The following is a 16,767-nucleotide window of genomic DNA, read 5'->3' as shown; positions in this document are numbered from 1 at the left end:
CCATGCAGTGCCTCTTGGCATGCTCTGGAGGAACCGCAGTTACTGGTACACGGCCTTCTCTGGCCTGCATCACTGTCCTGGGAGGCAAGTGGTAGGCCACGTTCCCTTTGAGGAAACCCTTGCCCTGTCTTTAGATGACCAGCCTAGGTACTGTGACGTGTCCTGGTGTGGGTCCCCGCGGCTCCCTCCAGCCTGCCCTTGAACCTATGTGCATGCCCATTAAATGACTAAATGGGTTTCTGGAATTAGCTAAAGTCTTTTGAGCAAAGTTGTTTATTCAAAATATAATCAAAATTATTTCAAACTGAGCGACCTAATTGTTTTATTAAGTCACATTCCAAGATGAAAGACCCTTCATCCACATCATAAGAGAAAAGAAAAATCTTCTTAACCGTCACTCAGGCAGAGGCTGAGGCAGGAGGAGGTCAGTGACGCTGTGAAGGAAAGACAACTTGGCCCCCTACAAACAGGCACCTCCCTGGTCCTCCAGATTTTCCAGCTGTTCGTCATGTTAACACCAAGCTCAAGAGCACAGCCGGTCTGCACAGCTACCCCAGACATTCCTGAGCCGTCGTGCGTGGGTGGCCCAGTTTTCATTTCTCTCTTCCCAGTACCAGTTCCCTTTCCAGGGAGCATTTTCTCTAGGTTTGGGCGTGGCCTCAGCTCAGACTACCAATCCGTAGTTACAGGCCAGGTGGTGACTGTTTTGAAGGGACTTCCTGATTATTTAACAGAAACAGGATTTGCTTCAGACCACAAGGAAGTCTTGTCCCCCTTCTGATCTACCTCCCTCCCGCTTCCACTTTTTAGTGTGCCCTTGGAGATGCCAGGTCAAGAAATTTTCAATCTGGTATTTCCAAGGCAGAGGGCTAGACCCCCTGCATTCCTAAATGTGTCTCCATTCTGTAGCTCTTCAGTCTCTTGGGCCTCACTCACACCCAACACTCTGCAGCAAGTTGTTCATCCTAATTAAAAAAAACATTCCCTGGAAGGTGGTTCTGAGGCTTTCTGCCTGTGATGAACACAAAAGCAGCCTCTGGGAGGATCAAAGAACCCCCGTGAGCACGCCCAGCAGGGTGCGTTCTGTGGGGTGCCAGGCAGGGAGAGCACCTATTCCCAAACCTCTTACTGGGAGCATGCCCAAACCAAAGCCAGCCCCAGCTTCTGTTCCAGGCATTGGCCCACATTTGCGAGGAGTTGGGAAGTTCCACAGCACGACCGTGGGGGTGTGAACCACTCTGAGGGCGGGGAGCTGTGCCTGAAACATGTTTCGGGATTTACCTTTGTAAACATGGCACCTCTGGTCACAGACTCCGGGATGGCTAGCACGAACATAGACAGAGCACCCTGGGGCCTTCTGCAGGACTCCAGCACATCCCATTCCAAAAAAGTGCCTGTGAAAGCCCCCAAAGCCACTGCAGGGCTCTGGGGCAAACCAACTTTCCATCATTAAGCTATCACTTTGCTCTAACATCTGCAATAGCCTGAACTGAGCACAACAGAAAAAATAACTAGGTACATACAGATCAGAGGAAACCAGGAGAAAATAACTTTAATATGCAAAGCAACTTTCCAAAGAAACAGGAAATCATACAGCAAAGCTGACGGAACTGCAAATCCTGCCTAGAGATGACTTCTGCTGGAGGCGGAAGATGGCTCATCAATTAGCCAGGACCTTTATGGAAACACCACGGACAATCAGCATGCCAGTGTGCCCACTGTGTGCCAGCATGATGTTTTTGCTAAAATATATTTTGTAAAAACCATGAGTTATGCCTCAAAGTGGCAAAAAACCCTCAACATTTTCTTTGCAGATTTAACCACTCTCAAACATAGAATTAGTTTGGAAACCATAAGAAATTCCCATTTACAAACTTTCTGACCTGCAAAGTGGAGGACTGAAGTCAAAAGGGGGTCTAACAGACAATGCTTCCAGCTGCTCAGCAGAGCCGGAGGATCGCTGCTGCTTTTGACTGACCGAGGCCATGGTCTGGAATCCTAATAGAAGACCTGATGGCCTTGGGAATATGATCGGAAGCTGTAAACTAAGCTCCCCGTGAGCCTGCTGCTCCACTCCGGGCTCCACCTGCTGCAGACAGAGCTCCACCCAGCCCCAGCTACAAGTGTCCAGTGGTCTGGTTTGCGTGGCGGCCAAGTGGGCTCAGAGAGAGGGCTGGTGGGTTCTGCTTCCACGGAGGCTCATTTAGTATCTAGTCAGTGAAAAGCAAAGTACGAAAAGCAGGTCTGGGGGGGGGTACCCCAGCTCCCAGCGGCCTCTGCAGAGCACAGGGTGGTACTTGGAGCAGCTCTCCAGCAGGGGCTGCTGCCCAGCCCTCCAAAGACTCCCTTCATTCAGTCCTTGTCCTGTTAGGATGGTTTTATTGAGAAGTAATTTGCTTCCCAGTACAAAGACAAGACCCAGCCTGACAGGGAGAGGTCAAGGGATCTGGTTTTTGAGGCTGGATGTGAAATTCCAGTTAACCTGGAAATCTGCAAACATTTCTGGGTGAAACCCACCAAGTTCAATATCAAGTTGGCAGATATCTAAAAAAAGGCCTCTAAAGAATTTTGGCCAATGATTTAAATCTACCAGGAACGACACTGTTACATGTATTTTCCGTCACTAGGATCAGGGATGGAAATGCCTTCTAAAGTCTCCTACTAACTACTGTACTTGTGAGTAAACAGGAAAAATATCCCATTTCTTTCTAGCTGGATTTTTTGAGAGAAGCCACAGGAGGAGCATACCCTCCTGGTCTCAGGGCTGCACGGAAACCTGATTCCTGACACGAGTGCCAGACGCCACCCTCCCGCCATGCTGCGGGCTGGGGAGTGCTTGCTTTTTGTCCTCTTTTGACCACTTCCCTGCTAGGTTGTGTTTTAAATAATATTCTTTAGAAAAAGTGAGACTGGCCTCTTTGCAGGCACCTAGAAGTTCCAGTAAGACCTCAGAAGGCAGAGCTGCTCTACCTGTTCTTTCAAGAGCTGCCGGAGGGTGGGATGGAGGCTCACAGCCCCGTCAGAGTGCAGGAGCTGGACACTTGAAAAAGAAAACCCTCAGTTTTCTCAATGTCCTAAAAACTGACACCTAAGTTTCCTCAAAGGAAAGCTTCCCGATCCCCAGTCGGGACCTGTATGCTTGCTTCCGTCACCCTCTACTCTTCAGGAGACGGGCGTTCCCAGAAAAGCTAAAGATGGCCTTCAAGAAGCAAGAGCGTGCCACATGGGGCTGTTGGGCTCTGGTTCCAGCCAGCATTTGTCACTTTTTCACTGATAAAATTCATTATTCTGAAAAAAGCCTGACTTGGAGTGACAGCTCAAGTCTGGCTGTCAAGTGCCCCTGAGCGTGTTGGAGAAGGGCTTCCGGGTTGAGGACAGAGTGCCTGCGTGTCCCGGGCAGCGCGCTGTGGGCCACGCTGCAGCTGAAGCCCAGCTCGACTGTCACCACTGCTTGTGGCGCAGTGCTGGCAGGGCTCTGAGCCCCTCCAGCTGCCTCCTCGCCTAAGATGGGAACAACAATCCAACCTAAGTGTTGGGTTTAGCGCTCCACGCCACCGCGTGCCCTGTTCACGCGCCTTACACTCACGGGTGTGACCTAAATCGCATCTGCACCTCGTGACCTGTGCAGCAAGCACTTTCCCACGTGCCTTCAGCAGCTCCTCACAGCTACCCCACCTTACAGTGGGGACCCACTACCTGCTGCCGCCCTGGACTGCCTTGTCCTTCCATGGAAGACACATCAGGGCTTTACTTCTCCGAGACCCAGTCCACAAGTCCACAGCCCAGAATGAACAGGGGGAAAGTTCTGGAGGCAGGAGGTGTATTTTGGCCATCCTGGACACAGACGGGAGCGGCGTCAGGCACCCCTGGAGAAGAGCATGCTGGACAGGGCTCTGCGCAGGCACTCTGGGGCCTGACCTGACCCTGCTGCCCTAGGCGCAACCAGCAGAGCTGAGCTGCAGCTCCAGCCTGGGCCGGACGCTGCTGGAGGTCCACATTGACACAGGTCATTACAAAGGGGGAGAGGTGGCGAGCCTCTAGAGCAGCCGCCCAATGACCAACCCACACCATGCAGAAGGACTGACGGCGCCCTGACCCGTGGTGCACTGAACCCTGGAGATGGAGTGAGGTAGGTGGAACCGGCCCCGGTCACAGCGGGCAGACGGAGGCAGGGTGAAATGCAACAGCTCGCTTTTAATAACAATATACAAAATCTGGAGAAAGCCCCGAAGTGGTGCCCCATTCCCGGAGCCCGCAGAACGCAGAGGCAGGAAGACATGCTCCCGTCTGCCTCTGCGGCCTGCAAGAGGGTCTTAAACGACTGGTGCCCTCCAGTATGGGGGACTTCAAAACAGCAACAAAGAGACCCAGCTTCCAGTTTATTCCCTGTTGGGTGGGGGAGGCCTCTGCTCACGAGAGCACACTGCGCGTCACCAGATGCGGCTCCTTCGCGCTAGGGCAAGGCCAGGCTGGCAGCCCACACACTGACCGCTGCACCTGCCGTGCACACCCAGCTGAGCCCCACTCTTTGCCCAGGGAGCTGGTCTGAGAAGAGGGGCCAGCACACTAGCCAAAGACCACCAAGGACAGGAAATGATGCCCAGCCCCCTCCGGCCTCAGGACGGCGGGTAGGCCTAGAACCTTCCTGAGGGGAGGCCAACCCCAGCCCACATCAGACACTGACCACCAAGCCCTCCCACCTGCCCAAAGAATCCAAATTCCAGGGGACCCTCCAGCCGAGGCCCAGAACAGGACGCGTCCGGGTCGGAGGTTGTGTGTTGGTGGTGTTCTTTGGCTGGAAGCGAAAGGCCATTCTGGCGGAATCAGGGCGATCTGCTTGGCTCAGGCTGTTCTGGAACTGGGTGTGAGTGAGGTGCTCCAGCCCAGGGCAAAGCGTCCCATAGCAAGTTCCCATCTTCCCCGTCTTCCTGCAGTAACCTATTGTGACAGCAGTGACTAGGGGAGGCTGAGCTGGACTAGCTGGAGGCCCAGTGTGTCGGGACCCCTTTGCAAAATCCTCAGCTGGGCTTCCCTAAGGACACACAGTCTGACCACGGAGCGCCCGGGGTGGGTCCGGCTCTGTCAGCTGTGAGCTAGGTCAGTGGGTCTGGGCACATTCTGGACGCTGGCTATCCTATGGCCTCTTGGTGTCTCTGGCCTCTGGATGCAGAGGGCTCTCCAGAGGCGGGCTGGGGTGGCGAGTGGCGGCACAGGGCGGGAGCAGAGCCAGAGGGAGGAGTTCGAGGCACTTCAGTTTGGGCTGGTGTTCTAGAGTCGGCCCTGGCCCCGGGAGTCGAGTGGCCCCGCCTGGCTGTGGCTCCAGCACTGGCTTGTCACAGAAGACCCCGTGGCGGTGACAGGTAGGCACTTGGCAGCAGTCCCAGGGCTGAGCAGGGCCGGGGCTCCGAGAGGGCTGCACGCACTCTAGGTCATCAGGATGGGCTTCTGCCGGACTTCCAGGATGTCTAGGGCCAGCAGGGAGGGGCAGGGGGGGGTCAGGGACACTCGACCACCATGCCTGGCCACAACGGGTCCTAGCAGGAGCCCACAGAGGCCACACACCATCACCTGCCCTGCGGAAAGGTGCCCAGAGCAGCTGCAGAGCCTGGAAAGGGCGAGGAAGGAGCAGCACACTCCAGGGCTCCCCTTGAGGCTGCAGGCCAAGAGCCAAACCCCGCCCACATGACACCCAGGACTGCAGCCACTCAAGAGGGACAGCAAGAAGTGCAGGCAGGTGTGCAAAGGGGCACCCTGGTTTGGGGTCAGCTGCAGCCCACCTGAAGCCTGGAGCAGGAGGCCCGACCCTGCAGGGGTGAGCAGTGCGGGGAGACGACCCCGAGCCACAGGACCCTGGGTCTGGGCAAGTGCGGAGAAGGGGCTCTGCCCCCGCCCCCCCCACCTCACCTGTTAAGATTCGATGCAGCGGCAAAGTGACGTATGTCAAGTGTGCATAGAGAAGGAAGTTCCCATCGGCTCTGTTCAGTTTCAGCCAGGACCCGACCAGGGACCGTCCCGTGCCAGACAGGGACCGGGACCGCAGATTGGTTGCATTGTGCAGGTCGGCTGGAGGTCAGAAAGCCAGATCAGGGTCCCAGCAGTGGGGACTCGGCAGGAGCTGCAGGAGCAAATCCCCAGTCCAGGCCAGGACCCCCTCGGCTGTGTCCTGGGCACTCCTGACGGCCCCCACAGCACCCATGCACCCCAGAGCTGCTGTCTCCTCACCTTCCAGCCCCTCCTCCCACCCTCTGCCTCCAGGGAGACTTCCCTGGCTGCTCCCAGCCTCCCCTTCTCGGTATCTAGCTGAGTCTCCTTGAAGGTTGCTGCTTCCCTGTGCCCTGTCTGACCCTCGAACTAGGCCCTGCCAGCTGCAGGCCCCGGGGCAGCAGGACACAGCGCTCTGGGCCCAGCAGGAGAGCTGCCCCTGGAGACAGAGCAGGTGCTGCGGGCACTTCCCATTGAGCTGGGAAGAAGCCAGCGGAGGGGAGGCTTGTCCAAGCAGGTCAAGGTCATGGCCCTGGGTTAGGGTCAGGACAAGGACAGCTTCCAAGCCCCATCAGTGCTGCCACCTGCTCCCTTGGGGCCCCCGTGGGACGGTGCTCTTGGAACTTCTGCTCTCACACGATATGACATGGGCTGGCACACACCCACTGGCCTGGTCCTTGAGGGACACTCAGCCCTCACCAGCAGAGTACGCCAGGACTTCCCTCCCCGTGCTGGAAGTCCACTTCTAAGCCCTCCGGTGGCCTCCCTGACCAGGGATAGAAGAGAACCCCTGCTGTCTGGCTGCACAGCTGGCTGGCAGCAGTAATCACTGAGAAGACACGGAGAAGGGGGCTGGTGTGTGAGAGGCACAGTCGGCTGAGGGACCTGGGGCCGCTGGACACTGGGCAGAGATGCCCTGGAGGCTGTGGGCGGGAGCCTGAGGGGTCCTGCAAGTCATGATTCTGCCCCTGGAGAACAGGGCGTTGAGCAGAGATGGGGGCGACCCTGAGACACACCCACCACGGAAGGTCCCAGCGTGAGGCCCGCTGGCCATGACAGCACAGGAGTGAACAGGACCAGAGCCAGGACTAGCTGAGTGCCCGCTGGCTGTGTGCAGCGGCTGCCCCAACCCAGGTGGCACGCGGCTATCTGCGCGGCACTCCCACACCCCGGCCAGCGCCCGCACGGTGCAGCCGCCGAGCCTCAGGGCCAAGCTCACCTCCACCATCGTCCTCCCGGAAAAACTCCTCACTGTCATTGGCGGAGTGAGACTTCTTCATCTCGGCGATCCGGTTCCGGGGCACCTTCCTCTTGAGGGATGGGGAGAAGAAGGCAGGCCGGTTGTTCCGCTCCGGGGTCGGGGGGGTGCTGAAGGAGGTCACCTGGGAACAAGGAGCCCGAGTCACTGGAGCAGCAAGAGTAGCCGCGGTCTGAGGGCCCCAGGGCCGCTCACATCCTGTCCCCCAAACAGCCCAGCTCTGAGCCCCAGGGGAGCGGCCACTGGGCTGCGGCTGCTGGCTCTGGCTCGAGTGCAGCCACCCGGGCAAGGGCAAGATGCCTGGCTGCAGTGCCCTCCAAGGAGGAAGCCCACTGCCACCGGGAAGGATGCAGGGTGCCTCTTCCTGGCCTCCACCCAGGGAGGGTGACAGGTGCAACCATGGATCAAGCCCGAGCCCCGCCCCGCCCCCTGGAGCCTTGACTACAGGCCAGGGGCTGGCGCTAGCCCATCTGACCATCAGGAAGGAAGGCGAGACAGCGGCCTTGACTTGCCTAAGTCAGCCAGAGGCCTGACGGCAAACAGGACAGCAGTCCAGGTCATCCCCTAGTGTCCTCCCGCTGTGAGGCCCCACCCCTCTGACTCCCAGTCCCTTTCCTGAGAAGCACTATATAGCTCATCTCCACTCCTCCCGCCAGAGCACACTGGTCCCATTCTCCTGACATCCACAGCCGCTGAGGCTAGGCTGGCACACACAGGTACAGACACAGGTCCCTGCCCTCAAGGAGCTCACAGTCTGTTGGGGGTGCCAGACTCAGAGAGTGACAACCACAGACAGCATGCTGGCCACTGAGACAGAGAACGGGAAGCACAGGACACAGGAGCACAGAGGCAGAAGGGACTGGCAGCCTGGGGAATCGGGGTAGGCTTCTTGGAGGAGGTGCGCTTCAGCTGGGTCTTGAAGGACGAGTAGGAGTTCGCCAGGTGAAGAAGGGGGGGAAGGGCGTTCCAGGCAGAGGGAACTTGGCCCATCTCCTCCCTCCTCCCCATGCAAACAAGGATCAGGGCGGCAAGATGAGCTGGGACTGAGGCTTCCAGAGCCCCATCGGCTCCTCGTCACAGCTCCGACATCCACCAAAGTCCCGCGGCTGCTGGGCTCCAGACGGTCCTTCCACAAGCCGGGAAGGTTTAAAAGATAAAAAAAACAAACACCAGAAGCTACAATACACACAGTCTGCATTTGTGATCCGCGCTGGTTACAGGTGGCCTCTGGGTATAAGAGGACATGTGACAGGCAGCAAAGAGCAGGGTCCCCAGAGCTCAGGCCTGGCTGCTGGCCCATGTGACCCCAGCGCCCAGGGCCTCCTGCTACTAGGGTCTGGGGCTGCCTCACCCCTCACAGCCACGCTACCTGGGGAATCGAGGTTGGGGCAGGCCTGGTGACACGTCTGTGGCCACTCGGCACCCAGCTGGTCCAGCCCAGGGACCAGGCCACAACTCCACCTGAACGCTACACCCATCTTTTCAGAGTCCCAATGGGCAGTCTAGGGCCAGGAAAAACCAGACCCCTTATCTCAGAAATATGAACGGCCTCCGTTCCTGGGACAAGAGGCCACCTGGAACTCCACCATCTTCCTGAGCAGTAGCATCTGTCTGTCTCACAAACACACCGATGGGAGCAGGGAAAAGCTTGTGAGGAGAGAGAAAAGCTGGCCCTGAGCCCTGGAGACAATCGAGGCTCAGACCTTCTCACAGAATCAAAGCACAGGCAGTGCTCCCTCTGCTCCCTCGCCTCCGGCTCCCGGGCCGTGACACGCACACCTGAGGCCACAGCCCAGCACCCCAGCAGCCAGAGGGCCACAGGCTCCCTCACACCTGGAGGCAGGTGTCTGAAGGAGAGCGCTGAGGTTGGAGCGGAAGAGGCAGACACACCACGGTCCCAAGCACACAGCGTCTTTGGACAGGGCTGGGCAGGCTGCGCCTGGGCCAGTGCACAAACTGCCGCCTCCTCCAGGGCCCGCAGCTCCGAGTGGCCCTCGCTCTGGAGACCCAGCAGGTCAAGGGAGCCAGTGGGCAGAGCCTGGTCTCACCTGGCCCTGGGGGTGAAGCTACTGCTGACCTCAGCTCTCCACCCTAGGGACGGACAGTGCCCAGGGCCCAGTGCTGTCCCCAAGAGGTGTGTGACCTGGGCAGCAACCTGGGTTCCAGGCCTGTGGGTAGGATCCTGCCCCCTACCCACAGGAGGAGCCGGCGGCTCCGGGGCTTGTGCTCTGCCCACCTAGTGGGCAGCAGGAAGGCCAGCTCCCCCTCACCTCCCTCTGACTCAACATCCAGTTTCATGTGGCCACCTCACCCAGCAGGTCCAGCTGGGCTGGCACCAGGGCTAGGCCTGGCTTTCTGGTCGGACTCTCCTGTCCACAGCCCCTGGGGACTCAGCCTGGCTGCACTGGCAGCTCAGAGAAGCAGAAGGAGCTGTGGCCCAGGCCCAGCCTACTGTGTGACCTCGGGCAGGGTCCCCAGGTCTCTGAGCCTCAGCTTCCTCGTGGGTGGGAGTGATGGTACCTACCTCCCAGGGACTATGGGGTAGTGGACATGTGAGAAGCAAATCCGAGGGACAGGAGGCCCCTCCCCCAGCTGTATAGCCCTTACCCGCTCATGCATGGGTGAAGCTGGGCTGGAGTCCTCTTCAGTCCCGCAGGGGGACGTGTCACCAGTGGACACACGGCTGACTGCCATCTCGGCATGGCCCTTTCCCTGGGGCCCCTTCATGCGCACAAACTCCATGTTGTTGTACTTGTAGAAGCCAAATGACATCTTCTGGGCCATGCGAGCAGCCACGCTCACCTGCAGCAGGTGGGATGTGGCCTGAGCCAGAGTGGTGGGGACTGCTCCTCAGGCCTCCCCCAGGGACACAGCAGCCAGGGTGACCATCCCTGTGGGCTACCCGTGGGGGAAGGGGCAGACCCCAGCCTGGCAGGTGCAGCATGGGGAGGTATTCCGGTCCCCTGGTGCCATTCTCGCTGCCCCGGAAGCTGTGCCACAACAGTGCAGTACCAGGCTAGGACAGGGCACCAGCACACAAGGCCTAATACTGACCCCTTCCCAGGCTGGGAGAGGCTCCGGTCTCTAGCAGCCCTGCCACACAGGAGCAGCCTGGGCTCCTCACCCTTGGCTGGCAGTCAGGGCCAGCTTCTGGGCTGTCCCCAGGAACAGGCAAGGGAGAGCCAGGGGCTCATGGCACAGTGAGGAGGGAGAAGAGAAAGACCCCCTTGTGTCGGAGGGCAAGGCTAGGCCAGGCGGGGGCCAGCTGAGCGTGGCCCAGGGCCACAGGTGCTGGGGGACAGGCATGGCCCAAAGGCAGGCTTGAGGCCACGCAGGGAGACGGGGATGGGGGACCCCAGGCGGACACTCACTCGGTTGTCATACACCTTCTTGAGCGCCTCGTAGCGGATAGAGCCCTGGAAGATGACCCCCTGGAACATGTTGGTTTTGTCACTGGCCACCAGCTCCACACACACCATCTCTCCTTCCCCCACGGTCATATCGCTAAACACCTGAGGGGGCACAAGGAGGACAGGGGGATATGGAGTGTCCGCTGCCACCACTGGGACCGCAGCCGGGCCCAGCTGCAGGGACAGCCTGCTTCAAAGCCCCAGTTTGCAGGTGAAGTCACTGATGGAGAAGGCGACAGCCGTCCTGACCCCCAGCTCTGCCCAGTCCCCCAGACCCTTGGATCAGCCTCCCACTGGGCAGGGCTTACTGCAGGAACTCCAGGACTAGAGGTACGATGTTGAGAGCCACAGCCGAAGGGGCCCCAGCAAACTTCCAGCTGCCAGCAAACTTCCAGCTGCCAGCAAACTTCCAGCTGCCAGCAAACTTCCAGCTGCCAGCACGAGCTGCCAGCTGATGATTGGCTCACAGCGGCCCCAGCAAACTTCTAGCTGCCAACTGATTGGCTCCTCTGTGGTGATGCTCATTGGATTGTTTCCCTGCCCTTTCAGACCACGGAGCTGCTCATTGGGGGACTTTTTTTTGGCTCCGCCCATGCAACCCAGCCAATCGGCCTCAAGAGCAGGAGGAGTGGGGGAGGTTGAGAGGCTTGTGGGAAGCGGGTGGTGGCACTTGGGCTCTGAGGGTTTTCCTGAAGAGCTGGGTAGTGTGGTGTGTGTGTTCTAAAACTAAAGTTCATTTCTTTTGACAAGTGGCTCCTGAATTGTGCCCAGCCAGACTGCGGCATTTGGTGGCCCATACGGGGAACGAACCCGCAACCTTGGCGTTATCAGCAGTGCGGCCCCTGCTGGGCCACAGGAAGGCCAGGCCCCGCGTCACACTTCTTCTGCAAGCAAGTGAGACAGGTTACAAGTTGGCCTGGCCGCTGGGCACCTCCCCGTGCCAGCTATGCAGCCCCATCCTGCCTGGCCCTCTATGCCCTGAACTGGTCCCTGGGCTCAAGTCAAATGCTCAGCAGCACTGACACAATGACCACCAGCTGCCTTTCTGAGCTGCTATTCCCTGGGGCTGGCACACAGATTGTGTGTGGGGGGGAGGGGTGGGTGGTTGGGGACTGAACCCAGGGCCTTGTGCATGCAAGGCAAGCACTCTACCAACTGAGCTGTCCCCAGCTCCAGATGTGAGTTTTAAAGCCAGAGACTCAGATGCCAACAGCTTTGCTGTGTGAGGTGGGGAGGGTGTCAGCTCCTGTGCCTCAGGTGCTCAGAAGCCCCAAAAGACATGCCTGCCTTCCTGTGGGTCCTCCCAGGGAAACCCTGGTGAGCACAAGGACCACTCCAGGGCCTCGAGAGAGAAGCAGTGGCTTCCCTTCTGCTCCACCCAGTGCCCTGTGCCCAGTGAGCTCCGGTTTTCCCAGCTTTAAACACAGTCTTGGTCCAGGTGACTCCTGAAGCCCAACCCTGCCTGACACACCAGGATTTCCTGATGGCGGGGCATGAAGATGCCCATTTGTGGTCATGGGAGACAACAAAGACTTCCTGCCCAGGAGGCACGCACTGTGAGTCTGCAAGGTGCTCTCCCTCCCAGCGGCCCTTGGATCATCTACCCCATGGGCAAGCAGGACACGCAATGACATTCACACTCACTTTATAGATGAGGCTGGGTGAACTCCCCTGCCCCAAGTCAGACACCGGCAAGAGAGGCCTCGCTGGCCAGCCTCTGGACCACCACCAGCCCAACACCTCCTGTGGGAGAAGGTCCTCGCCCTGCGCCTCCCGGATAGAGCTGGGGAGCAGCCAGGGCAAGCAACTCACCTCCTCAAAGCTGTCAATCATGAAGAAGATGTTAGGGTAACTCATCTTGGACTCTTCCCCTTTGCTGTCCATGGGGTGTTTGCTGGGAGATGCAAACACTTGCTGAAAGAAAGCAGATTTCAAGGGCTGAGAGAGGTCATACCTCGAGGGCTGGCCCAGGGCCACTCTAGTACAGGCTGGCATGGCCACACTGCTCAGAGCCTGTCCAAAACCAAGGAGCCACTCTGGAGGAGCTGTGTGCCAAGACCTGGTTGCATGCTCCTTGCATGGGACACAGGGCCCCAGGCACTGAAGGTACTTCTGCAGTCAGACCCTCTCTCCCCTCAGGGGAAGGGAGGAGGGGCGGGGAGGGGGAGGAGTCTTTCCAGCCTAAACACCAGGCAACCCTGGACTGACGTGGCAGGTGGGTGGCCTGGGGCTCTCGAACCAGGGCTCACCTGGGATTTCTTCTTATGGATGTGAATGTCACCTCCATCAGAACGTGTGCACACTGCACAGGTCACCATGTAGTCCAGCTGGAAGAGAGCACAGGTCAGTGTGCAGAAAGGGCACTTCCCTCACACCCATGCAAACTCCACCCACTGTGCTCGTACCTTCTGCAGGATGAGATTCAGGCACACGCTCTCCTCCCAGTCAATGTCGGGGTCCCCCAGGCCTGGCAACTTCTTGGAGTCGCGCCGGTACACCTCCACCTCCACCTCGGGCTCAGCCTCCGCCTGCTACAGCACCGGGCGGGAGTGAGTGTGCTGACCACTGAACACCTGTGCCCCACCATGGTGCCGAGCAGGCCCAAGATGGACAAGGCCTCCCACTCCCACTGTTCCACTCCCAGCGCTCGAGCTCTGGGACCCACAGGGCATCCATTCTCCTCTTGGAGTCTGGATTTCCTCATCTGCACCGGGCCAGCATCTTCCACTCAAAGTTATTGTGATGATTAAAAAAGATCATATCTGCTAAGTGTCACTAATGACAGTGACATCTATTGAGCTCACAGTGGCCAGGAGGGGTTGGGTTCAATGTTTTGCGAATTATTTATTTTTTGGACCTAACAACATTCCTAGAAGACAAGTGTCATTAGTCACATTGTAACAGATAAAGCTCAAATTTATTGAAGGTCAAATAATACGCACACATGAAAGAGGAATGAGAGCATCTACCTGCACCTCTCCACGGAGAAGAACGTTAGGGAAAAGTCAAAAGCAGGTTTTGATGCATCTGTCCTGCTGGGAGGCCTCCTGTCCTGGATCCTGGTGAGGCCCAGAGGGCATCAAGGGGAACCAGGCACCCCAGAAAGGGAGTGTTCAGGCCTCTCACAGGGGTGCAGGTCTGTGTACCCGGAGGTAGAGCTGAGACCCATGCAGAGGTGCCAGAGGCTTCAGCCTCAGCAAGAGAAAGGATGTCCTAGGGTGGGACTCCCACTTCCCACGGCCTGTGCAGCAGAAAGTCCCCTGACCTCTGAATTGGGTCCCTGGGGCCCCAGGCTGTTGCTGCTCTTGGTCGCACTTCATGGCCCTGGCTGGGCCACTCTCCTTTCCTCCAGTGCCCCACTTGTTTAGTCTCCTCCAAGAGAACACAGCCCCAAACAGGGCTGTAGACCCTGCATGTGGTGGAGGCTCTGCAAGTCTTTGCTGGCCAGTGAGTGGATGGACAGGTACGAGGTGCAAGCGCAGGGCTACTTTCAGATCAGAACCACGCACCCTGGACAGCAGAACCAGCAGTCCCATCAGCAAAGCGCCCGAGTGTGCACCACAAGAAAGGTCCAAGGATGTGCTGGAAGCTGCTCAGATGTCCACCCACAGGACAGATGGACAGCTGTGGTACACTCAGGGGAACAGCATGCAGCAGCCAGACAAACCACAGCCACCTGAGTCAACAGACACAGCCCAGAAGACACCGAGGAGGCAGCAACCCCATGACCAGGGGTGCAAGAAGCCAGGCCTGCCCTGGGGGAGGGAGGTAGCCAAGGATGGCCAGGGCCTCAGGTGTGTCTGGATCTGGGGGCTGGCGACCCCGGGTGTTCCCACTGAGAGAGACCATCAAGCTATGCACGCTGGCCGGTGCGCTTTCCGGCATGCCTGTTATGCTCCAGAAAACCTACTCCAAGAGAAAAGGGGATGGAGCAGAGCCGCGTCGTGGGAAGTGATGGGATCCAAGGCAGGCTCCTTCCTGTCCCTGAGCTCTGGTTTTCCTGTGAGTGGGTTTAAGATAATCTGTACTCCAGGACTGCTGAGGGCATCAATGGGAGTGACAGTGGCACAGTGCATGGGCCACCAGCAGAGTAGGCCACAGGTGCCCCAGTGCTCATCATTGCCAGGGACAAAACGGCCACCAGGAGTATTTCATCCAGGGGTGGTGTAAACAGAGTGTAGGGAATCAAGGACACTCCCGGGACAGGCTGGGCCAGGATCCCTAATGTGTCCCTGCAGCAGGGTGCAGAGATCCCAGCATCCTGTGCCCACTCACACTGCAGCACTGGCTCTGCCTATCCACCCTCCTCCACTAGCCCATATGGTTACCATGGCAACCGGGGACCAACAGGATAGGGAGGAGTGGGAAGGGGTGGGAGCTGGCTCCATGCTTGCTGCAGAAGACTCTGGGTGCGCAGGCGCAGCAAACAAAGCTGGTCTGCAGTTAGTTCTCCATGGGGCGGGGCTCCGTGCTTGTGCTCCCAGCCCGCCCCCTGCAGGCCGTCCTCTGCACTGCAGCCTGGTGAGCTATAAAAAGTGCCCTGTGTAGAGGGATTCTGGGCAGGTCTTGGCCCTCCACATACTGCACCAAATGCTACCCGGGAAAGGCACTATGTTAATGCCATGTCACATATGTCACACACTGTCACAACCTGGGTCACAGGTATCTGGAACCCCCTTCCCATAATACAGGTGCTAGTCCTTCCCCTTGGGGTGTCCACAGAACACAGCTTTCCTCGCTATCCTGTGGGCAGATGTTACTTTCCTTTTGCAGCCCCCACTGGCCCTCTGTTCTTCCCACCATCAGAGCACTGGTGACTCTGTACAACACTGGCCATGATGTCTGCCTGTTCCACAAGACAGGGGGGCTTCCTAAGGACAGTGGCCAGCTCTGGGTCACGTCTATGCTGCAATGCTGGGGCAAAGGGCGCTTGCACATGGCTCACCGTGGGTGCACAGTGCTCCTGTGGGACTCAACCCCCCCACATCTTCAAGAGCAGCTGCAGGCAGCCCTGCCCCTCCTGTTCCAAACTCGTCAGTCCTGGGCCCAGGCTGCTCTTCCCCAAGGAGGGCTCACATCTCTCACTTCTCTTATGTGCCATCTCTGCCAACCCTCTCTCCCCTCACCAGGCCTCTCCAGGGCACACAGACCTGACCTCCCCTCTGCCTCCTGACCAGAGCTGCCACCTCTCCTGAAACGGAAGACAAGAATGCCTCCCAGTGCCCTGGCCTCTCCACAGCCTCTGGCCACAGTAGCCTTTGCCTTGAGGAAAAGACCAACATTTCACAAAAAGAACTTTTTGCAACCTGACTCCAGCAGACACCAACAGGCTGGAGGGCTAGGGACAGAGGCTGGGGCCCAGAGCTTTTCTACCCCAGCTACTCCCTGCTGGGCAGACAAGGACTTCCACCTCCTAAGTGTGATTATGGGAGAGAAGGTCCCATCCCCCAGGGCCATGCTGAGGCTGGAGCAGGGAGCACCCACAGGAAGAGTCACCCTCATGAGGAAGAGCCAGACACCAGCTGTGTCCTGCCAAGGGCATCTCTGTGGTCAGTCACATCACCCAAGCCTTCCAGCCACCCAGGGGTGCATGACAGCAGGGCCCCACCCTTATGGAATAAGAGCCTGAGCCTAAGAGGTGACTAGAAGTGTCACCCAACAATTAGGGGGCTAAGCTGGTCTAGGCAGCTGGCTTAGACTGCCTGCCAGACAGGACAGGTGAGGTGGCTGGACTGAGAGGTCCCACAACCAACACCTGCTGGATGGCCCCACCAATCAGGCCTCCTCCTCACCACCCCCCACCACTGAAACTGCTCTGCCAGGCCTCTACACCCTCCCTGTCCCCAGTCCCATCACTGGCCATGCCACCTCTCCAGGCCCTTCCCCACTTGGCTCTTCTGCTTCTCTGGCCAATAGTCTCCTGCTGGTCCCTCCAAGGCCAGCCTGGCAGGAAGGCACGTCAGCTCCTTTGCCCTGGCTCCCAGGCCTGTCCACTGGCTGGTCCTGCATGTATTCGGGCTCTCAGAGCAGATGCGAGGCCGGCAAGGGCTGCGACTGGCTGCCTGGGCGGCGAGCGTTGGCTCAGCAGCGGGCCCGGCTCCACAGCCCCCTCTGGCT

At 58.6% G+C, this 16,767-nt stretch overlaps 1 protein-coding gene across 1 annotated transcript in view; it reads right to left on the bottom strand.

Moving 5' to 3' along the window:
• Positions 1-4,174: 4,174 nt before the first annotated feature.
• Positions 4,175-16,767, bottom strand: part of Kiaa0930 (KIAA0930 ortholog) — a 13,260-nt gene continuing 667 nt past the window's right edge. Inside the window, exons 3-10 of the mRNA XM_048803006.1 lie at positions 13,056-13,178; positions 12,900-12,977; positions 12,463-12,564; positions 10,612-10,752; positions 9,848-10,042; positions 7,202-7,364; positions 5,905-6,063; positions 4,175-5,465 (exon numbers count right to left, since the gene is read on the bottom strand). Of these exons, the coding sequence (XP_048658963.1) occupies positions 5,425-5,465; positions 5,905-6,063; positions 7,202-7,364; positions 9,848-10,042; positions 10,612-10,752; positions 12,463-12,564; positions 12,900-12,977; positions 13,056-13,178 (1,002 nt within the window). The 3' untranslated portion in view covers positions 4,175-5,424. The remainder of the gene's footprint in view (positions 5,466-5,904; positions 6,064-7,201; positions 7,365-9,847; positions 10,043-10,611; positions 10,753-12,462; positions 12,565-12,899; positions 12,978-13,055; positions 13,179-16,767) is intronic.

This window comes from Marmota marmota, unplaced genomic scaffold (genome assembly GCF_001458135.2).
Source record: "Marmota marmota marmota unplaced genomic scaffold, marMar, whole genome shotgun sequence".
NCBI classification, from domain to species: domain Eukaryota; kingdom Metazoa; phylum Chordata; class Mammalia; order Rodentia; family Sciuridae; genus Marmota; species Marmota marmota.
Note: the sequence above shows the minus strand (reverse complement) of the source record. Positions and strands in the feature narration are given on the sequence as shown.